The 24,167-nt window shown below is 39.3% G+C and overlaps 1 protein-coding gene and 1 pseudogene across 3 annotated transcripts in view; both read left to right on the top strand.

Moving 5' to 3' along the window:
- Positions 1-11,774, top strand: part of BUB3 (BUB3 mitotic checkpoint protein) — a 12,611-nt gene extending 837 nt beyond the window's left edge. The window contains exons 2-9 of one of the 3 annotated variants that reach the window (XR_551008.1): positions 222-416; positions 951-1,020; positions 2,898-3,049; positions 5,561-5,719; positions 7,950-8,127; positions 8,394-8,610; positions 9,584-9,742; positions 10,827-11,774. Coding sequence is in view for 2 of the 3 variants with exons in the window: in XM_008579532.1 (XP_008577754.1) it covers positions 222-416; positions 951-1,020; positions 2,898-3,049; positions 5,561-5,719; positions 7,950-8,127; positions 8,394-8,610; positions 9,584-9,599 (987 nt within the window). In the remaining variant the exon portion in view is untranslated. Of the gene's footprint in view, positions 1-221; positions 417-950; positions 1,021-2,897; positions 3,050-5,560; positions 5,720-7,949; positions 8,128-8,393; positions 8,611-9,583 lie in introns of all 3 variants that reach the window. The other 2 variants (XM_008579533.1, XM_008579532.1) reach the window with 2 other exon arrangements.
- Positions 11,775-23,217: 11,443 nt separating this feature from the next.
- LOC103595985 lies at positions 23,218-23,708 on the top strand (annotated as a pseudogene).
- The last annotated feature ends 459 nt before the right edge of the window (positions 23,709-24,167 follow it).

Genomic DNA, 24,167 nt, shown 5'->3' with positions numbered 1-24,167 from the left:
GGCTGGGGTTGGCGGTGCGGCGGCGGGGGATGGGATGCCATGGCCCCGGCGCCGGGCGGCGGGTCCCGGCGGTGGCGGGCGCAGGCTCCGCGCAAGCGCAGAGATTCCTCACCAACGTCCTCCGGGCTCCCTTCCCTGGAGCCCCCCACTACCGGGCCTTCGGCACTCCCAGACCCCCGACCCCAGCACCCCTGGGGACTCACCGGGTGCTTGTTCTGCAGATGACCGGTTCTAACGAGTTCAAGCTGAACCAGCCACCCGAGGATGGCATCTCCTCGGTGAAGTTCAGCCCCAACACCTCCCAGTTCCTGCTGGTCTCCTCCTGGGACACGTCCGTGCGCCTCTACGATGTGCCGGCCAACTCCATGCGGCTCAAGTACCAGCACACCGGCGCCGTCCTGGACTGTGCGTTCTACGTAGGTGTCCTCAGTTTCCGCTCCTGTTCTCCTACCGTATTATGATATCCCGTGTTAGTAGCGGGCCTGTGCCAGTATGGGATAGAGGCTTCTGTTGGTGGAGTTATTTGCACAGTTCTTTAGCTTTATCCGGAACACCTGTCTTGTGCCAGGTACCATTTTTTGCGTTGGGGACATGCAAACAAACGTTGGAAACTCTTCTCGTTCAAGTTCAGGCATATGGAGTAACCCTGAAATCTTTTTGGACGTAGGATAATTGTATTTAAATTTGCAGCAAGATTAATTTGGTTATCAAGGATGGCTACTTACTATCAGCTAGTATGATGAATGGGATAAAGCAGCCCTCAGTTTGCCAATATAGTAGTTTTTGTGAACACTGGCTTGCTTTTTTGTGCTGTTTTTTTTTTACTTGTTTACAATGAGTAGGTGAGCTCAGTGCGTATCATCCTGAGCATAAACTGAACAGTTGGTTGTGGGAATAGGAATTTTGAAATATTCTGTACGTTTTAAATGGTTTAACATTTTATTTTGTAGGATCCAACACATGCCTGGAGTGGAGGATTAGATCATCAATTGAAAATGCATGATTTGAACACTGATCAAGGTAACATGACCACATTTTTACCAGTTTGTTTCCTTGGCTAAGGAACTAGGATATGAATGTTTATTTAGGAAGAGTAGTTCCTGAATTGATTGCTTAGCTGCATAGATGCATGTTAAAGTGGCTGAATTTAGAATTTTTTAAAAAATTTAAATAACCATTAAGTTAATGATCACAAAACATTATGCATGTATTTTTGCAGTAAAGCCCATTATGATCACCATTCTAAAGTTTACATGGGGCCCACCTGAGGCTCAGGAGAGTGTGGTGCTGAGAACACCAAGGCTCCGGATTCAGATCCCATATAGGGATGGCCAGTTAGCTCACTTGAGAGAGCGTGGTGCTGACAACACCAAGCCAAGGGTTAAGATCCCCTTACCGGTCATCTTTAAAAAAAGTAAAATAAAAATAAAGTTTACATGAAATGATGCTTAATTATTTGTCTTTTACGTTATCCTTAGAAGTGGACTTGATCCCATAGTGGTTTTTAAAAACCCAGCATCGTAAGATAGCCAACCGTGTTTATGTTAATCCTGATTGTATAGTTATTTAGCAGTAGAGTATGTTTCCATTGCATTTATTGAATGAATGTCAAGATGGCACACTTTATTTTAGATAAGTAATTTTTTAGAGGCCCAGATATGAAATGACTTATCCAAACTTTCATGGTGATATTAGGGCCAAGGAGAGATTGGAATGGAACCCAAATGCACAGAGCTCTGTAGTTGAGCATGTTTGTGTGTACATTAGACAAACATGTACTTAAGGAGATGGCAGGGCACAGATATATGACTAGATGGAGAATGAGTTGGACAAGAGAATGGGCACATTTTCTCAAAAACAAACAAACAAACAAACAAAAACAACCACTCAATCAGGAGGATTTTGCGTGAAAGTCACTTTCTCATTTAAATGTTTAGTTTTGTTTGCCAGTATTGTAGCTTACCCTGTATAGAAAGTAAGCTTGCAGGTTTAGGTCCTATTTGTTTGAAGACTTGGGGGCAAAGAACACTGAAAAGCAAACTTAAGGTTTTTTTTTTTTAAAGTTAAAGATTTTTGGCATTATAGACTGTAAATTAGGGAATTATCTGTTTACTCTGAAGGTCAGTGCCAAACTTCATGAGATACTTTCCTTTCTTGTTTAAATGATATATTTTTAAAAAGGCAGCATTTCTGTTTAAAGGTCAAGACCATATATTGTTCATTCTTTTATCCTTGGCAGGTGGCACAAATTCTGGCACATAGTAAACATTTAGTAGATGTTAGTTGAATGAATAACTGAGAATGTGAAGGTTGAAACTGAAAGATGTTGTGTATTGGAAATTTGATCCACTGTGAAAACGAAGTGGAATAATTGTAGGACTTCACCCCCAGCTCTCATAATCCTGTAATCATGTAAATAAGTTTCTTATAAGTATTGGTTTAATGTTCAAGATAAGTGTTGTTGAAATCCAGAAGACCAGAGTTCTTCACTCCTTTGTTCATTCAACAGATATTTCTTGAGCACCTAGCATGTACCAGATCTTATATAGGTAAAGGCACAGGTACAGAAGTAAACAGGGTTTCTGTAAGAAATCTGGAATTAAGTCAGGAAAATAACAGACATGCCACTGTTTTAACGTAGGCTGTAATTCACGGCAGCCTTTGATATGTACCATGCTAGTGAATCAAGTTGCACTGTAAGGTGAACAGAGAGGAAAGGAAAACTTCTTGTAGTCATGGAAAGATTTTTCTTATATGCAGCCATTTCCATAGAGTTGGATAAGGTGGATTCATTACAGTTGAATGAATGTTTCCTTTAATTAATTTGAGGAATCTTTGTTTAGTAGATGTTAGTAAAGCTAAGTGTTGGTTCCCCCCACCCCTTTTTTCTCCTGTAGAAAATCTTGTTGGAACCCATGATGCCCCTATCAGATGTGTCGAATACTGTCCGGAAGTGAATGTGATGGTTACTGGAAGTTGGGATCAGACAGTTAAATTGTGGGATCCCAGAACTCCTTGTAATGCCGGGACCTTCTCTCAGCCTGAAAAGGTAGGCTCTTTATATTCATCACAGGAATTGTGTTTGATGAATATGATGTTGAATTTAGAGGTTGAGTTGACAAAAGAGTCTTTTATAAACCCTACTACATAGAAATGCTTTAATGCAAAGGAAAATTAACTTTGGGATTTTGGTCACCTTTTTTCTGTCCACTTGTACTGGAGAATGCTAGCTTAAATGAACCTGCTTATCTGTATTGTCAGTGCTTTAAATTTCAGGACTGAGGAGCAACTCACTGCCTTTTCAGAGAATTTAGCACAGACTGTTCGATTGTCTTAAATTGGGTTTGACATGCCCAAACGGGAAAATGGATGGAGCATCACTCATTTTCATTTGTGACCCGAGGTTTCATTTGAGTTGACTGTTAAGAGCACAAAATGGGTTATTTCAAGTTTAGTGGGAAAGGTGCCCTGTGTTCCCTGGCTTTTACTGTTTGTGTGTTTATTTTTTTTTAATGCTGAGAGATGTAGTTTGAAGGCTCTTACTCTGAATGAAGCTTTTGCAAACCGAAACTTCGTGTATTTATTCTAACCTTTTGATCTGTCTGATGAAAGTGTAATTGAGAATTTTTGCTGTATCCTCATCAGACTTTATCAGGTGGTAGTTAATTTTAAAGATTGATCGTTCTAGCAGTTTAAAGGTATCCTTCATTTGAGTATATTTCCTCAGTGTAAATATACTATTCAATTCCTGTTAGCTATCATTATATACAGTGGTGCATCCAGAGCCATTATTTTTGTCACATCACAGTTGAATATACTCCTGGCAAGACCTTTGTTCAGAATAAAATAATTGCATTGTTTCTAGTTTTGATTTATGGTTGTATGTAACATGTTAAGAACTGTGATAAATTGCAGACAGAATATCATGTAATGGACAGCCACACTGAATCAAGCTGCTTATTGGTTCAGCAAGGTTCATTATGTCACTTTTTTTAATACTTTCTTTGATAAATGTATATACCTAGTCAGTAGGATGACAGTGGTTTCACTTGATTTATGATCAGTAGGGATAGAGAGCACTATTAGAAGCTTGCATGTCACCTGTATAGTAAAGATTTAAGATAAAATTGTACCATTATAAATTGATCTCTTTCTGGATTCTGTGTCTTTTAAGTTTGGTAGTTCATATGTCTTAGATTAATTTTCATTTTTTCTGCAAATGTTTTGTTTTCTGAATAAACTATGATAAATATTATGCTGTTTGTCATATTTAAATCTGCTTATTAAATCTGTTGCTTTGAATCTTTTTAATTCCTTGTTTTTCCCTTAGTCACATTAGTTGTTGAATTTTAAGGTCAGATTGAAGAGACTGTTGGGGCATAGTGTAGTGAAACCTAACTTGGTCCTTCAGCTGGTGGTTTGTAGTTAACATACTACTGACTTAACCATAAGGTTTAATCACTGAATGTTAAGGAGATGTCTTACCATTTCCTGGGGCCTCTCTGCATTTGTTATAGCTGTTCTTCAGATTTGAAAATATTAGGTCAAATTAAGTTGGAGCTGCTTATATTTGAAAATAATAACCAGAGCACAGTTATGCATCTCAAGTCTAGATTAAAAAAATGACAACATGATTAGGAAAATATTGTTTGTCACCTTTTTTTATGAATTTGCTACCTCTGTTTTGTCTCCAAGTAATATTATATCTGCAAATAAACTATTAAATCTTTGCAGGAAATTCTATGATTTAGGAATTTTTATGGATTTTATTATTGAAGAAAAGGCATTATGAGGGGGAAAATAGACACCTATTTTATTAAGGAATAAAATGCTTTTTAATATTCCTAAAGATGAACTTCTGTCTTGAATGTTTGCTGTGACGTCAGGGCACAAGAATTCTCTTTGTCATATGCCAGACCACTGTCCTTATCTTTTAATTTTGAGTTTGTATGCCATCAAAAGCAACTAAACAGCTAATTAATGATGGGTCCCTTACTCTTCCCGGAAAGGCCTATTTATTCAGTGTAACAGCTGGGAGAAATGGAGATTTTCAGAGTTGCAAAATGAAATCTTTCAAAAGGTGGTCATAGATGATAACTTTGAAAATGATTGTTTTATGAAAAGCAAGAAAAATAAAATTTGAAAATGATTGTCTTTGAAAAAGAAACCTATCAAAAGGTGTCTTGAATTATTTTTTAGCTTTGTTTTTTCATTTTGAGTGTTTTTATAAACACTTTTGCCATCTCTAAATAAAAAGGAGGAGGCTGGGAAAAGTTGTTTGTTTCAGTAATGAAGAGAATTAAGTCTTTAAAAGTGCCTTTACAAAATTAATTAGAATGTACATTATATGATACTTGGTGAAGTATTAAGAATATCGTGTGTTTGCTGTTTTGTGTGAATTGGTTTGAATAACTGCAGTATCTAAAGTTGGTACCTGTGTTTGGGATCCTGATCAGATAACTTTTTAATGGTTTTATGATTAGATAAACTTCATTTTGGGGCAAAATGCCATTTTCAGGCAAGTAGGTGATTTTCAGCAAATTTTGATCTTTCTTTAAAGGTGTATACCCTTTCAGTGTCTGGTGACCGGCTGATTGTGGGAACAGCAGGCCGCAGAGTGTTGGTGTGGGATTTACGGAACATGGGCTACGTGCAGCAGCGCAGGGAGTCCAGCTTGAAATACCAGACTCGCTGCATAAGAGCGTTTCCAAACAAGCAGGTACTGATCTATCTGGAATTTAAAATTAGTACGAACTTACATAATAATGATTTGGCCACTGCCTTTAAAGTTTTTTGTTTTGGGGGGGGGTTTTTTGAGTAGTGATTTAGAATTTGCTGTTAGGTGTATTCTCATTTAATATTTTTGACAGCCTTGTATTAAAAGGTAGTGTGTTAACCCCCATTTTAGAGAAGACCTTGACGTTCAAGGAGGCTAAGTAATCTGCCCAGGAACACCAGTGGTTTGAATAGAGGTCTTCAGATTTCTTACTGATCCTGGTCCAGGATGCTTGAGAGGTATAAGGTAATCAGAGAGAGTTTTGCAGATATTTCAATTTACAAACCAGTGAATTAAAATTTAAATCTGGAAATTTAAGTTTATAGAATTTGCTTTTCTCTTTTTGCTTTTTGTAACCCTAATACTAGAGTTCTTTCCCCCGTGTCACACTAGAACTTTCATTTTTTTTGAAATAAGAACTTCACTGAGGTTAGACAGGCAGTGCCCCTCATATAATGACTAAGTCTTGATGTACAGGGTGGGTCACCTTCCATCATCATCACTAAATGAGGTTAGCCTTTTTATTAGTGAGCACTCTCCTTCCCCCAGTCCTTGAAGTTCTAAGGGGAGCTGGTGGTGTGGTCAGCTGTAGTTGAAATTTTGCAAGAGGAAAAGTCATTAAAAATAGCAGGTACCTTTGGAATCTTGTGGCTGTCCTTTATTGACTGTGGAACTTGAAGCAGTTACGTCAGTCATTCTCTTGGCCCTTTATTTCAAAAGCCAGTACCTCAAATGGTGATCACAGTTCTTTTTTTCAGGAAATTGTAATTTCCACTGAAGATAAGGAATTGCAATTATGTGAAACTTTAGTGATTTAAATATGTGATTAAAACATGCTCTATTTTTATAAAAATAAACTCTGTTTTTATGTTTGTGTCTAAAATTTTCTATAGGACTATCCCCACTTTATAGTGGAAGTTTACAAGTAGGGTTTTACGGATTTTTTTTCCCCCTCCATAAGCAGTTTTCAGGAATAAATCTTGTTTATACCTTGAAGTATTAAAAAAAAAAGTATAAAACAGATTTCACGTTTGGCGTATTATCTCTTACTTTTTTTTGACATAATGTCATTTCAAGGAAAGGTGAGAGAAGGCTTGATATTATAAGCTGCTTTTGAATGTTCCTGAAAGTTGGCTTTGTTTGCAAACCTGTCTTTCTGTAGCTAATGCAAGAGGTGGAATGACTGTGATGGAATACTGATGTTCCAGTTTCCAGTTCATGTGGATTATTGATGCAGCAATGAAGGAAACACAATTCCTGTAGCTGTTAGAGTTGAAAAGGCATAGAACGTAGAAGAATATATTTCAACTGAGGGAACAAATTTGATTCCCTTTCTAAACAGGACAATAAATAAATAATACTAAAACTTTAAAATTCTTGTTTAGGTTTGACCGAAAACCAGACATTTTTTATTGCAATGTGTAAGGCACTGGTACAGTGAAGAAAGCAAGAGATAATAGCCTTATATTTTATAAAACAGGGATTAGTGTTTTTTGTTTTTTTTTTTCCCCTTTTTGTTTTTTTTCGTGTCCGGCAACGGATCGCACCCCTCAGTGTCGCGCCCGTACCGGACCAGGACCGGCAACGGGATGACAACCCTCAGTGTTGCACCCGCACCTCGCTCAGCCAGTGAGCGGGAGCCGGTCTGTATGTGGGATCTGAACCCTGAGTGGGAGCACCGCCGCGCTCACAAGCGGCGCACAGTGCGCCGCCGGGCCGGCCCAGGGATTAGTGTTTTTTGTTTTTTTTTTTCCCCTTTTTGTTTTTTTTCGTGTCCGGCAACGGATCGCACCCCTCAGTGTCGCGCCCGTACCGGACCAGGACCGGCAACGGGATGACAACCCTCAGTGTTGCACCCGCACCTCGCTCAGCCAGTGAGCGGGAACCGGTCTGTATGTGGGATCTGAACCCTCAGTGGGAGCACCGCCGCGCTCACAAGCGGCGCACAGTGCGCCGCCGGGCCGGCCCAGGGATTAGTGTTTTTAACTTTTTAGAATCGTCATAACGATGTTAGCACATCTTAAACACTGTTACAACCTGGCTGTGCTTTCTTTTAAATAACGTTTCTTTTGAAATAATCATCTTTCCTTAGTGTGCGTTAAATTTGGGAATTAGTACCTTATTTTTGGAGGTTGGATTTTACCATTTTTGTCCTCTGGTTCCCTCTTGGCAGGGTTATGTATTAAGCTCTATTGAAGGCCGAGTGGCAGTTGAGTACTTGGACCCAAGCCCTGAGGTACAGAAGAAGAAGTATGCCTTCAAATGTCACAGACTGAAAGAAAATAATATTGAGCAGATTTACCCGGTGAATGCCATTTCCTTTCACAATATCCACAATACATTTGCCACAGGTGAAGTATGGCATGCTAACCTATATCTAATTATTAAGATAAGGTGCTTTTTAAAATTAATTGAATACTATTTATTTATGCTTAGGCAGAATTTTTTGAAAATTTATGCTTGCTTTTTGTGGTGTGTAGGGAAGAAAATCTGGTACAATACTTCTTGGGGAATATGTAACATCTTTTGGCCCTAAGAATGAACTGTTTGTTAAGATAATGGCTATTTCTGTATCTGCTATTAAGAACCATTTTAGCTATTTTGAAATTACTTGCAGGTGGTTCTGATGGATTTGTAAATATTTGGGATCCGTTTAACAAAAAGCGACTGTGCCAGTTCCATCGGTACCCCACCAGCATCGCATCACTTGCCTTCAGTAATGATGGGACTACCCTTGCAATAGCATCATCATATATGTATGAAATGGATGACACAGAACATCCTGAAGATGGTATCTTTATTCGCCAAGTGACAGATGCAGAAACAAAACCCAAGTGAGTATGCTTCACCTGTATTTGAGCCTTTTCTTGCATTCAACCCAGGATTTATTAATTTTTCTAAATTCATGAATAGCATTGTTGATGCCTGCTCGATATTACAGCTGACTGTAGGGTTGGAGTTGATTTTATCTTGTTCTCCCAAGCTTTCAATATCCGTAGGTTGATAGACGTCTGATGGATAAAATTGTGCCTAGTTGTTTTGTAGAGAAGAATGTCAAACTCTCATTCTTCTTGAATAGGCTCTATTATTTGAATCTCTGGAGTTATTACTAACTCATTGCTTCAAAATTAAGTTGAGGAATTCAAGAATAATTTATTTTAGCAAATTCTGTTTAAGATATTTAAGAATTTGAACTGCCAAAAATCTTTCCTCTCCACAGAGGTTGTTTCTTTAATATTTACACAAAGTGAATGACCTTCAGGTCTTATTGGAAACCTAGAATAATATGGCCTTGCCTGGAATAGCGAATCTCCTTAGTTTTCAGATTTTCATAGATGTCTTTGCCTGTTGTAACTGTTGTCTGAAAGGAACCATTTACATTTTTTTGATACCAACAGGGCAAAGCTTTTTACTTAATTACCTTCACCAGGCTTAAAAGAAAACTAAGACTTAGGCACGTATTAAACTGTAAAATTCCTCTCCCAAGTGTCTTTGTCCTGTTCCCTGTTCCTCTCTCCTCAAGCCCTTGAAGAAAGTCCTTGATAAATATTTGTAGAATAACAGTGTTTTCAGGATTCCTGTACTTTTCTGAATTAAAGTGGGTATGGTACTCTCACTAAATTGAGGGCAAAGTATTAAATATTTAATATCATATGTGATTTTACAGGTTTGACTTTAGAAAAGTCTTAGCATGTGAAGCCTGTTGGATAAAGGGCTGTGTTTGCATTTAATCTGTCACTTTTGTATCTCTTGTCCTGGCCAGCCATTTTGATCTCATGCTGTTCTTTTTTTCTTTTGAACTTGTAGGTCACCATGTACTTGACAAGATTTCATTTACTTAAGTGCCATGTTGATGATAATAAAACAATTCGTACTCCCCAATGGTGGATTTATTACTTTTAACAAAGAAACCAGGGAAAAATATTAATTTTAATATTATAAGAACCTGAAAATAATGGAAAAGAGGTTTTTATTGATTTTTTTTTTTTAATAAACATTTTCTTAAGTGCATGAGATGGTTTGATGGTTTGCTGCATTAAAGGTATTTGGGCAAACAAAACTGGAGGGCAGGTGACTACACTTTTGAGAATCAGTTTTGACCTTTATGATTTTTGTTTCCACTGTGGAAATACACGTTTGTAAATAAATATAGATAATAAAAATCCCTTTGCATTCTTTCTGGACCTTAAATGGTAGAGGAAAAGGCTCTTGAGCCATTTGTTTCTTTGCTGGTTATAGTTGCTAATTCTAAAGCTGCTTCAGACTGCCTCATGAGGAGGTTAATCTACAATTAAACAATATTTCCTCTTGGCCGTCCATTATTTTCTGAAGCAGATGGTTCATCATTTCCTGGGCTGTTAAACAAAGCGAGGTTAAGGTTAGACTCTTGGGAATCAGCTAGTTTTCAATCTTATTAGGGTGCAGAAGGAAAACTAATAAGAAAACCTCCTAACATCATTTTGTGACTGTAAACAATTATTTATTAGCAAACAATTGATCCCAGAAGAGCAAATTGTTTGAGTCAGTAATGAACTGAGAAAAGACAGAGCATATCTGTGTATTTGGAAAAATAATTGTAACGTAATTGCAGTACATTTAGACAGGCATCTATTTGGACCTGTTTCTATCTCTAAATGAATTTTTGGAAACATTAATGAGGTTTACATATTTCTCTGACATTTATATAGTTTTCATGTCCATTTCAGTTGTCCAGCCGCTGGTGATTAAGGTTAAGAAGAAAAAAATTATTGTGAGGATGATATTCATTTCAATGTAATGCCTTAAAGCAGAACACGAACTTAGCTTGGCTTATTCTAGGTAGTTTCAAATAGTATTTTTGTTGTCAAACTTACTAGTTTTAGTTTATGTTATTTGAAAATGTATGTCTGAATAGGACTTGGACCTTTACTGAAATTTATTTTATCCATGATGTATTTTTAAAAAATTCTTTTGGTACAGAGAAGGGTGTTGTTTTTATTTTTTAAGTATTTCAGTGAAAACTTAGTTTAAGTCTGAACCTATCTTTTGAAATGTATTTTCTTCATTGCAGGTCCACGTAATCATCTCCTGAAAGTGGTTTCTCTATGGAAAGCTTTGTTTGCTTCCTACAAATACATGCTTAACCCCTAAGGGATGTGTTATAATCATTGTGTATATGTTATTTAGTATGTGGATTTCTCTGTTTTCTGTTTTATGAGAAACACGTCTGTGTACCCTTTAATATTTTGTTTAGGATGAGGAGTCCTTGTGTCCTGTGCAGTAGTCTGAAGAATTTTCCCTCCCTCCCCCAAGCAAGCCTAGTTGCTGTTTATGAGCAGTTTGAGCTCTTTTTGTAACATCTAAATCTGCTATTTCTGTGCTGTCTAATAAATCAGATTCAGAACCTTACATGTTGGATGTTTTTAAATGTTGATAATTAGTGTAATTTACTACTTAGAAAGGCTTCTGTTAAACAAAAAATTCTTCATCAGGGGCATGTTGAAGATGACATTTGTCCTTTAAGTCCACTCTGCCTTGTTTAATTGTGTCTCTGATGTACGTTGGGGATTCAGTTCTGGATAAAGTGATCTGTTGGAGTTCAGCCATTTCCCTCGTGCCCCTCAATGGCTCAGCAGGGCCCTTGAGCCAACTGTGCAGCTTCATTCAGGACGGGCACAGACTGAATGACAGCCTGTGAGCTCCTTTTGGCATGGTGCTCTCCTAGTGGTGCCAGTGCAGTAAAGCTCATGTAGCTCATACGTCCCTGTGCTGATGAAATCATCGTCCACGCACAGAGAGCCAAATGACAGACCCTTCTGTACTTATCCATAACATGCTAAATCAAAGTGAAGCCCTTGAGATGGTAAATAATGTAATAGTCAGGGACTAACTGATGATATCGGTTCTTTAGTGTGATTATGTGCTTTTAAAAGTCTTAACCATTTGGTTGAGGACAGCATAAATTTAAAACATTGTATAACTGAAATAATATAGTATTATTAAAGGTGACCAAATTAAAGCAGTGTTGTGGACCCGTTTTTGAGGTGTTGTGGGACATCCTTTTTTTGTAGTTCCTTCTGGATGTCTCTTCTTGTCTCTTAAAACCAAATGTGTCTCCCTACATACTCCTTAAGCAGCTCTCCTTCACAGTTGCCTTCTTATATGATTATAGCCGTCTTTCCCCCAAATTACCCAGGTGTATTACCTTGGAATTTTTATTGGTTTCCTTTATCCAGATTCAAGTGTCTCTCCTGTTTGTCTTTTCTTCACACTGCTACTATCCCACAGCTGTCTGGGTGAGTGCAGCAACCTCCAGTCTCTGCCCTAAGTCTTCTGTCTTCTAGAGCAGTGACTTTCAAACGTTTTAGCTGTGACCTAAGAAATACATTTTGAGCCATACAGTCCAGAACACAGAGATAAATATAATATGTATAACAGACAAAAGGTTCATGAAACTTGCCCTTCCTGCATGTCATACATCTATTTTTTTTTTTTTGTTATTTTAAAGAAATGCGTTATGGCCCCCTGAACTGATTTTATAGCATTGCCACCTGTAATTTGCAAAAACTGCTCACTACCACACAAAACTTTTCAGGAACTTATTTTTCTTATCATGCCGTACTTGGAGTTCTCTAATCGCTCCCATTGCTCATAGTTGCCCTTCATTAACTTCATAAGAAGATATGCTTCTTCCAAAGCCTTTGGATCATCAGGAAGGGACTGCTGTCAAAGTGCTGTCAGAGAATGAGGGTGGGACTGACTGTCACTGGGAATTCTCATAAGTGGGTGGGATGGGAGTGTGGTGGTGGCAATATTTGGTGTTTCCTAAGGTGTTTTCTATGCACTAACCTCTTCAGTGAAAAAAAGGATTCTGCCGTCAAATAACATGAGCTCCCTTACTTCAGTGGGTACTCGGTGCACGTTGATCTGTTGAGAGGTTGGAGAACTGCAGCAGTAAAAATATCCTTGTAAATTTGCTTAACTCAGTTTTCACCAAATTCCTTTGACCCTGAGTCTACTCTCTGCTCTTGATGCACCCTCCCATCTTCAATTATTTTACCTTTTACCATTCTCCAGAAAACACTGGGGTTCTGCTATGAGAGCCAGGCTACTTGCTTCACTGTATCTTAAACGTTCATGTTGATTATGAAATCTCAGACTGCTCAGGATTTTCTTCTTTCTGAACCACTATTTTTCAGGTTTAATTGGAATCGTTCTGCAGGGTCCTGTTCAAGGTCCCCTTTTCCATGAAGGCCTCCATCCTTGCTGTAGCTCACAAATAAGTGCCCTTTCTCAAAATGTATGGAGCACCTCGTGCTTATATACTTTGGGTAATAGTTACTTATACCACTTGGTGTAACATTTTTGTGTGTGCACATCTTGCTCCCTTACTTAAGACCAGAGACCACCCCTTTGTTTTTACTCTGGCACATGAATGTTGGGCCACTTTGATGTTGCTGAATAATGTAGACAGTCCCTGTTTCAAAATAACTTGAGGGGCTGGCTGATTAGCCCAGTTGGTTAGAACATGGCCGTGTAATCCCAAGGTCAAGGGTTTGGTTACCTATACCAGCCAGCTGCCAAAAAAAAAAATCAAAATAACTTGAAATATAATTTCGGAATATAGACACTGTCCCATGCACTACCCATATGACTTTTGGCTTTGTTCATTCATTAAGTATTTAATAACTATTATAGAAGTGATACGTTCATTGTAGAAAAATACAGATAACAGACATGCAAAAAATGAATTATGCCATCACAAGCCTATGATAGGAGAAAACTTAAAAGTTTTTTTTCCTGGCTTCATTGAGGTATAATTGATAAAAGACATATAGTTAAGGTGTATAATGTGATGTTTTGATATCCATCACCTTACATTGTTACTTTTTATTTTTGTGATGAGAGTACTAAAGATATACTCTTAGCAAATTTTAAGTATACAGTACATTATTATAAAGTATAATCACCATGCTGTACATTAGGTCTCCAGAACTTACTCATCTTATAGGAGATAACTCCTTTTAAGATTTTGGTTTATATCCATCCTTGTGGATTTTCTATGTGTATTTCTCCATAAATAAAAGTTTCATTTGGAATGGTTTGACTCATGGTATAGGCCATGTGGCCTGCATGATGTTTACTTTGGAGATATGTCCTTGGTGTACTTTGAAGTAATGGGTGGCAGGTCACCCCTAAAACCTGGATGCAAGAGATCCTGTGACTGTGACTAAGAGGAGTCTGGCCATGGGGAATTCCATGATGTGGACAGAAAATGACTTCAAATTTGCACCTTCAGGTGTGACATGGGCAGGAGCTCCAAATGGCTGGTTATATTATGTAAATGAGTTCCTTCTCACATGGGCTTTCACTCTATAGGCTGTTTCAGAGTCAGGCTACAGTTGTTTACTTATTTACCTGTGGCTAAGATGCTCCTGAGCAACACTGAGGGCTAGTTAGTATGTACAGTTTTACAAGACTTGGATTTTATTTAAGTATCCTGCTTTATGCACTTAATGTATTATGAAATTTTGCCTGTAATTTATCTTTTGCCTTATTTTCAATGGCTACCTAGTTAGTACTTGATTATTTGAACAACTATTTAGTGCCTGCTCTATGCCAGCCACTGCTAGGTGCTGAGGTTCCAGTGGTAAGTAGAATAAAAAGACTCCTGCTCTCACTGGATTTCTAGTCTTGGAAGGGGGTTTCTCCTTGGGCAGGGGGTGCGGATGATAGACAAGTATGTAAATAATTACAAAGTAGTGTGACAGGTGCTATGATATCATAGTTTGGCTGCATTTTGTTTTTAAGAACTTGGCCAATGTTTGGTCCTCACAGCCACTGCCCTGTTAGCAAAAGGAGGCAGTTTGGTGATTGCTCTTAAGTCTAAGGTCACCCAATTGACTAATGCAGACACTGTGACAACCTGGGCACCAGAGAAAGTGTGGGCTGAAAGCTCCTTTTAGAGAACATTCTGGTTAGAACTTTAGGGAGGAAGGAACCTAGCACCCTGTCGAATCTGTGAGTCCCTCACCCCTGTGGCCCGTCATTCCTCTGGAAGTGAATCTGCTAGTTTATCAGGTCAGGCAGTGTGATGTGACAATGTGAGCCTTGGAGTCCAGCCTTTGAACCTGGCTTTGAATCATGACTTTACTGCTTAATTCATCACATCACTAGCCAAATTAATTTCTGAACCTTAGTTTCCTCATCTGTAAAATGAAAGTAATACCTAGCCCGTGGACTTATGAACAAATATGTAAAATATGATAGTCAATGAATCGCAAATCTCTGTTCTCCTTGGATGAAAAGTATTAAATCCATCACTCTTAGACGTACTTATTAGATGACTTTTAGATTTTTTTTTTCATGAGTTAATGTAGTTAGATATCTATGGGATTCCTGGTTCTTAAATATGCCGGTATGTTTTTTCTTTTAAAAATGTTTATGAACTATTTCAAACATTCAGAAAAACTCAGGGTCACACTCATAAACCAACCCACCATCTAGATTTTAAAATGTTCAATGTTTTGCCATATTTACTTCATCTCTTCTTTTTAAAATCAAACTTTGCACATATTTGAAACCTTGTTTATACCCCTCCCTCATCCCCATTCCCATTTTTCATTAATGGACAGTTTATCTGTTTATGCTTTTTATGCTTATGTAGTATCCGTATACAATACGTGTTTTGAATGTTTAAAAATATGCATAAAGGGTAACTGTGTCCTGGAATGAGCCCACCCACATTCAACTCAAGTGCGGTTAATAAGATGTGGCAGAAGAAGAGAGACAAAGGTACAAACTCGTGTAGGGAAACAGCTGAGCGGCAGCAAGGCTGTGCAGCGAGGTGAGATGAGATGAGATGAGCCACCATTACAGAAGAATGGCGGTTGTCTCTGATGTGGGTCTTTCAAGGGTGAAAACTGCATAAACTACAAGTTTCCCCCAGGAAAATACATGAGTGTGTTAGTAGTACCCAATAGGTCAGGTATATTAAAATATAACATCTGTGTTGTCATCTGGGGAGCAGACAGCTCTAGTTTCCTGGTTTTTCTCTCCTTTGACTTCCCCACCTCAGTCTTTGACATGTCTCCGGGTAGCCTGTCTTTTCACTTGGGAAAGTACTGATTTGAGCTATTAGGACTAGTTACAGCAGTTTCCTTTCAAAATGGCACCTGGCTACGTTGCTCTGGAACTAGTGCTAAGAGAAATGAAAGCTGCTGTGCCTGGTGGCCACAAATACCAATTGGACCTTTGAGTACAAAGGCACTTTCCCCTTGATCAGTGGTGTGTTGTTAACAATGCTTTCATTTTTCTAAGGATACCCACAGTACTTGTCCTGGGGTTGTTGTAGGGCACTGGCTTCTTAGGTGGGAAGCGTTTTGTATCTGGATGGAAAAAAAATCTGAAGGTAAAAACAAGACTTTACTGTGATTTATATAGGGCTATAATTGAGAGCACATGACATGAGTTAGCCCACCCATTTAATATAACTCATGGTTTGGCATCCGGTCTTCAGAATTTATTTTAAACGAAAAGCAATTGGTTTTATCTTGTTGTTTTTCTTTCCTGGCATGTACCACTGGTAGTATGACTTTCCAAATCACCTGACTTGAATAGAGAAATGGAAAAAGAAATGCTTTACTTTACTGAACTTTAATGTAGCAGGGTGTCGGGTATAAGTCACTGAAAGTTCATTTCCAATGGTTTATTTCATTAACTAATTTCCCAAGAAATATTCTTTCACCTCTGACCAAGCTAGCCAACTCTGTGCAGTTAACACAAACCTGAAGAAGCCATACAAATTATACCTACTGGTCTCAGAAGCACCTAAGTTTGCTTTTCCAATGTTGTAACGAAGTACCTTTCATCCCTTTTATAGGACTCTGTTATAGGCTATTGCAGTAATTTAAAACCTGTGTACGTAGACTCCTGACCTTGTTATAACATCACTTTATAATTCTCAAAATACTTGGCTCCTGAAGATTTTCTTAGCACCAGCCATGTATTCTTAAAGAGTACAGACAATTTGTCTTCAGTGTTATATTACCCATATCTCCTTAGCTGCTAAGACCTAACATTCTTATTGAATTGCCTGACAAAAATCCTTCAGTTCATTATTTCATAGCTTAACATGGCATTCAGTTATAAGCATTCTCCACTTAAAGAAATGCATTGATAATGTACGCCTCCATCAAGCTTTGGCTATAGAAGCAGCTCTCTTGCTGGGCTCACTGTTAGTTCATCAGCATTGCTGGTGATATTATGGAGAAGCATAGCTTTCCATATACGACTCTAGCATAAAGATGATCATGGAGATGGAGGACAAGTATATGAACGATTAGCCCCCAACACGGTGCCCGTTGTTGCTGTTGCTTATCAGGTGAGCATCGACCTTCTCAGTTACTAGCAGAAGTCTAGAATGGGCGTTGCTCATTCAGAGTGGCGCTTGGTGGCATGGCTTTCTGCTTGCTGTAATTATAGAATGTGTACTGTTAAAGGATGGCCTTCACTTTGCTTAGCTTTGCAATAACACATAGTACTTGAAAACATCCTGTACTTGTGCTGCCAGTCATTACCCAGGGTTTTGCTTTTCACGCAAATCTGAAACTATTGAAGAGTTAGAGAAATCTCGTTTATTCGAATTTCACTAACAGAATTTGGGATAAATTGACTTTACAGGGGAAACAGCAAATGAGATCAGAGGGGATATATTTAACCAACTCCTAATAGTGAATCTTTACAGATATTAACACATTGTTGATAATAGTAGTAGTATTTGACCTGTACATTGAACAAGGCTTCTAAATGGAAACACTTGACTAGCTATTTGCATTACTGAGGTTTGACACATTTAATGTTTCCAAGAAACACTTTTTGGCAGAAAACAATGAAACAATTTGATTTACCCAAGACCTCCAATCTGGTGATTCAGGATAACCCTGTGGAAGCATGCAGAGACACTAGCCTCTTTGGAAGAATTGAGAAATAATTGGACTACCTCAAAACTTATATTTGAAATTTTAATTGGGTCAAAGCAAAATTTTAATTTGGCCACCAGTCAAAATTGCAGAGAAAGTTTTTTATTCATTATTGACTCTAAAAAAAATTTAACCCTGAGGAGAGAATTATTTCTTCTTTTGGCCAACATTTGTGATTGATTTCAACTTTTTAATCTAAACTGGTTTCTCCCTGATTAGGGTTTCTTAGTAGAGTAGATGAGAGGAAAAAATAAGATTAAGGGAAGTAATCTTTGATACCTATTAATGTAAGCATCTCATTGTGGATCTGGAATTAATGGGACAAATATGCTTGTAAAAGGTTCTGCTTTTTGGCAACTCAGGAAAAGAACCTGGAAAGAGAGGGAAGAGGAGTTGTTGGACAGGGTGACAGCTGTACCAGAGTATGAGCTATAATATTTGTGGGCAGAACTGTCATTACTTTTGTGAAAAGGGGATTGATGTTGTTTTCATTAGCTGTTCAGAAATATAGATAAACATCAGGAGTCAGAAATTGAAGAAATCAGTTCGAAATAAGCCTCCTCTGACCTTGATTAGAACCTGCTGAATAAGGATATCCCAACTCCTTGGACATCCAAGGATTTGAGATCTAAAAAGCTTCTCAACACCTAGCCTTTCATTGAATGCTGAGGGTCTCATAGAAAACATGGAGTCATGGTCATTCTAATGGAATCATCCATCACTGCCAACTACTTGCTGGAAAAAATATCAGGGGTCTTTTTCTAGATCCTCATAACCCTCAGGGATTAAAAGCCTGTGCCAGGCTGAATGTTACAATGGCACATCATTTAAGGTCTTCTCTTGGCCACTGCTTACAGGTAATCATGAAGGTCTGTAATTCAGGGCATATGGTCCCTTTTCTCTTTTTTCCTGTTTTTCTCTAACCCTAACCCTAACTAAACTCTAACCCTAACCCTCACTCTTTCTTTCTCCCCGTCGTCTTCAATCAATAGCCAGACAGTAAAAGGCATTTGTGCAAAAGTTAACTTAGGAACATGTGGCCATTGGCTGGTGGGGTTTTGAAATAGGTGCTTGAGACTCCATTGTGTCATTTGGTCCAAGTGGTGATGGGTGACAATCAGCCTGTTATATGCCCACAAGCCCAAAAGTTGGATCTGAAGTAATTGGGTCTTTTGAAGGCACAGTCACATAGCCTATTTTACTTCCTACACATTCAGTACATTAAAATCCTAAAACCCATGCACTGTGGAGAGATCCTGCCAGGCAATAGCTTAGGAAATGCTCTTGTCCCCACTTCTGGGGCTGGCTCAGGTTTAGCTGAACATGGAGTTTTAGAAGACAGTGTTTGGGGACACCACCAGATGGTAAAAAATACATATCAATAAGGTGTCTATTTGTATGGTGTATGGATTTTCCAAGTCTGGTGATTTTGAAGAGTAGAACATGTTGGGAAAATATTGTGAGCTTGTTTTTGAAGCCAAATTTCTACCCTGAAATAGGACTTCGGGAGAAAATGTGGACTAGTGGTAACAGCTTTGGGCAAATTGTCAGGAGACATGTTGCTTTGGAGATTATATTTGAAGACCTTGAGTTACCTTCTGACCATATTTTAGTCATGGCTCTAATCACATCCTCAGCCATTTGAATTATTAACATCTTTTGAGATTACATTTTTTATTCCTAATTATATGACAAAGATATATACCATGAAATATTTATCATGTAATTATGATTAAAATGTGCAGTCTCCCCAAAGATGTGAATAATCACTTTAAGTATTCTATATTTAATTAAAGGAGTCTGGTGGACTGTGCTGGGTCAACTTGGTTAAGCTGAGAACTGTGTTTCCCAGCATCCCCTTCACTGTATGCTTCCGGGTTAGAGCTGGCCCGAAGGGGAACATATACGGACTGGGAAGGCTGAAGGAAAGCAGTGATCATTACTCTCTGGGGTTTCTTCGCTGTCAGGTACAGTGATGGATGGTTGCAGAGGTGCCCAATGGGTTCCTGCTTGTCCTTATTCTCTCTCTTCTGCCCTGATGCCCAACTGGAGTATAACTAAGGCCCACCTCTGGATGCTTGGCTGCAGACCCACAGGACATCAGCTACACAGAGGCCTTTCCCCAGTCCTTTGCAGTCCTTTTGGTGGCTGGACATGCATGGCCTCTCCCATTAACTGCTTGGTGACTGCTGATCCTCCAGAACCACTTCCGGACCTTCACTGCCCACCCTCCCAGCTCTTCCCAGAGCCGTGTAAGGTCGGATTCTTATAGTAAAGCCCTATTCCATGAACTCCTGGTTTCTCTGCTCCCCTGACTGACACAAGGAGTAACAGATTAAGAGGCAAGCATGAGGTCTTTTTTTCAAAAGGGCTTTCATTCTTTTAAAGCCTTTTGCTTTTAAAGTTGTTATGAAGGGCAAGTGTTTAGAGGTGGATGAAGGTGCTAAAACCTTTCCGGCTTCTGTGGTCTCTAGGACATAATGGGATGTCTTTTTCATATGAAGATGACACTTCTGACCCACCACCATTTTCAAAGGTGGGTTTGTGCTGATCCAGACAGGTGCAGATTTGTGAAACCTAAAACGGAATTAATACTCACCACATGCCTATTTCTGTCCTTCATTCCTTCCTCCCTCTCTCCCTCACTCCCTCTCATAGAATCCTGTATCAGTCCATTTTGTGTTGCTATAACAGAATACCTGAGACTGGGTAATTTATAAAGAACAGAGATTTATTTGGATAAAGATTCTGGGACAGCTGCATCTGGCACGGGCCTCAGGCTGCTTCTACTCATGGCGGAAAGTGGCAGGGAGCCAGGGGGTACAAGCAGATCACATGGCAAGAGGAAGCAAGAGAGAGAGACAAGGTGCCAGGGTCTTTTAAACAACCAGCTCTTGTGGGAACTAATGGAGCGAGAACTCACTCACTACCCCTCCTCCCCCAGGTAGAGCATTAATCCATTCATGAGTGATCCGCCCCCTTGACTCAAACAGCTTCCAGCACTGCCACACTGGGGATCAGATTTCCACATGAGTTCTGGGAGGACAGTACATCCAAACTCCATCAGACCCTTATGCTTTTAGGATCAGTGGTGGGGATTTTTTATTAGGGATCCAGGTTTTAGCTAGACCAGGAATACAGCAGATCCATGCCCTTGACCTCACTCAGTAATGCACTAAGCCTTAATGCACTAAGCTCACCAGCTACCAAAGTACAACCTTTGTGGGTAGCTTTTTGTTTTCCTAATAGATTCATTCATTTGCTCATTCATTTGTTCATTAATTCATTTATCTCCTGAACCTAACATTTCTAAATCAGTTAGCCTTGGACATAGCTAGTCTTGAGTTCAGGAGGGTGAACTCTGTGGTAAACCAATCGGGTTTAAATGCAGGTGCTATAACTCAATTATGGAATTTGGGGTCATTGTTTTACTTCTGTGCCTCGTGTACTCAGTCTTTAAGTGGTGATAATAACTGTCTATTTTATAGGGTCGTTATAAAGATTAGATGAGATAATGGATGTAAAGTGATTAGCGTAGTGTGTGGTATATTATTGGTGCACAATATTAAATGCTGCTATTGCTATTAATCAAAGATGAATCACATATAATTCAAGAAACTTGAAGTCTTCAAGAAAATTATAGTTTACTGGGGTGGGACAGGTATACTTGTATAAGCCAGCAAAATGGCCTGAGGCTGAGAGGAAGGAGACATTACTTAGTGCCATTTAGAAACAAGCCCTCTTTCGCCAACCTTAGGGATGTGAATGAGTAAACACATTAGAACAAGTTCCAAAGTTACCCAAAGGCATTTCCAGTTTCCCTCATATATAATTTCTTTTGTATTGTCATACACTTTTTAATTTCCTTCTTCCCCTTTACATAAGTAGGCATTATTCTCCTAAGCCTAAAGATATTGGAAGTGTAGTGGACAAACATTATATGGATACACACAACATTTAAATACATCGTACAATCATAATGATAATCATTGTTAAAAAGAAAAAAAAGTCTCCTGAATTCTCACTTTCCCAGCATATCATCTGCCCAGGGGCTCTTTCAGTCCTGGATTGAGTCCCTTCCTTGGAGTGATACCCAAAGCCACAGAACGACGTACATGACCCCTGCTCACCCCCAAGACCTCCCTAGCACATTTAAAAGGACTTGAAATGGATACTTGACTCTAGGGCATTTAACTTCCTGGTTGGACAGTGACCTTGGACTTTTGTTGTTCTTCTCAAGAAAGATGAGCTGTATCAACTGGACTTTACTCCTGAGACACTAGAGGGACTGAACCAATTGGTAGTGGGCTCCACAGCCAGTTGGAGGGTCCTGTAGATTTGGGTCTTGGGGGAGTTATTTGTGGTCCATGTGCAAGCAGGTGACTAAATTAAGGAGAAGGGAGCAGAGGTGTGCATTGAGGAGTGGAGACCATGGGGCCTCCGAGAAATGGAGATCTTGCTCCCACTGAGACTTTTTGTCTAGGGATATGTTTTGCAATGGCACCTCAGCTGTCCTCTATTGCATTTCCTAACTTTGCGTACCTAACTTTGCTGGGGTCTCTGGGATGCAGTTGTATGGGCTCACTTGTAGGCTTTATTTTTGTTCTGCATTGTAGTTAAAAATCAATTGACTATTAATCTTCAGATGTATTCTATTTCATTTAAATATTGGGAACTTTATTTTTGGAGGTACAAACCCTACCCAATTGTCTTGTGTGTTTGTGAGGTGGTCCAGTCCTGTGCCTTTAGTATTTAATGTGTGCTGTAGTCCAAAAAGGACCACTGGACGTGTGCTCTCCATGGTCTCCCCTGGGAGAATTTTGTCAATAACTGGGAAGCAACAAGGTCATAAGAGAACTGCAGTGTGGCTAGTGTAGAACCTCTTCAGGGAAGCTCCATTTTCTGAAGGGCATGGGAGCTGGCTTGGTGAGCAAAGTAGGTCTTGAACTGAAGTTTTACAAGAAAGAAAATTGAAATAGCAGGAAAAACAAAAACAAAACAAAAAAAACCCCCAACCTAGAGGCCATATGACTTACAGAATGGAAAATTCCAAACCAGACAGCCTGTGGCTCAAATCTCAGCTTTGGCAGTGACTAGCTATGTGATCTTGGACAAGCCTTCTAGGTCCTAGGCTCTAATTGCCTCATTTCTGAAGAAACATTGGTTAGGAGGATTAAATAAAAATGTATGTAACATGCCTGCCCAGTGCCTGGTGTATAGTGAGAGTTCAATACATGCTAGTTAGATATACAGGGGTACATCCAACAGTTCATGGAAGAATAGAATTAAAAGATAATTAATACACCTCTGCATATACCTACTGTGCTGTCTAGGGTTAGTAAAATCCCTCTGACCACAGTGAGATACCACCTCACACCCATTAGGATGGTGCGGGGAGCAGGATCAGGAGGGAAATCCTGAGAAACCCGGCTGCTAAGGTGTGTCCTTGGCCCTCACCTGTCCTGACGCCGGCCTAGCTACCCAGGGACTTTGAATATGTCAGGAATCACCCTCAGCAGACTTTCCTGGGAGAGAAAAGCTTGGAGAAAAGACCACCCATTTGGTTTTGTGGCTGTCCTGACAAAAAATCTCGATGGCTCAATGAACCTATGAACCAGGAATGCGCCATTCCAGGAAAGAAAGGGGCTCCGTGGGAAGGAGGCTTGTGTAAACTATGGCTGCTTTTGAAAGATGATTATCCATCCTCACCAGCAAAATGTAAATTTGAACCAGCACTATTCCACCTAAATGTGTACCCTTTGGGTACGTAGTGCCTGTTCACTCCGGAGGAAAATAAGGACTGCAGGCCAGCCATCACAATGAAACAGATCTTATTAGGAATACAGGAGCTTCTAAATGAACCAAATATCCAAGACCCAGCCCCAGTAGAGGCCGGCACGATTCACTGCCAACACAGAGTGGAATGTGACAAAAGGGTTTGAGCACATGCCAGGAAGATTGCACCCTCATAAGCAGCGACCTTGTGGCATTGTAAAAAGGAGGAGATTGGTTTGGCAAGAACTTGTTTATGACATTTTTGCAAGTCTGAAGTTGCTCCCTACAATTTCTAGTGGCCTAGGGGAGGGTTGGCAGGCGTCGTTTTCCATTTCCCCCAACGGTACACAGCCCTTGATTAGCTGTGTTGCCCCACTTTTCTATAGGATCCCTTCCTTCAGTCGTTCATAGTTTTGATTGTTATGTAAAACTTGCTTTTATTTTAATATTGATATCAGCATTTCAACTGCTGTAAAATTACAAACTTTTATATTTCGATAAGGCACCTAGGAGCTGGTTGTCTTTGCTCTTGGCTGCAGGCATGCTTCACATTAGAGCTGCACCTTGCCTCTGGTGAAAAGAAAACCATGCCCCTCCCCTCGTCCTGCTCTCTTCAGCATCTGGGTTGTGTTCCTCAAGAGCCTCAGATCCCAAGT

Source organism: Galeopterus variegatus, unplaced genomic scaffold (genome assembly GCF_000696425.1).
Source record: "Galeopterus variegatus unplaced genomic scaffold, G_variegatus-3.0.2 Scaffold1906, whole genome shotgun sequence".
Lineage (NCBI taxonomy): Eukaryota > Metazoa > Chordata > Mammalia > Dermoptera > Cynocephalidae > Galeopterus > Galeopterus variegatus.
The sequence above is the reverse complement of the archived record's forward strand: the minus strand, read 5'-3'. Positions and strand labels throughout refer to the sequence as shown.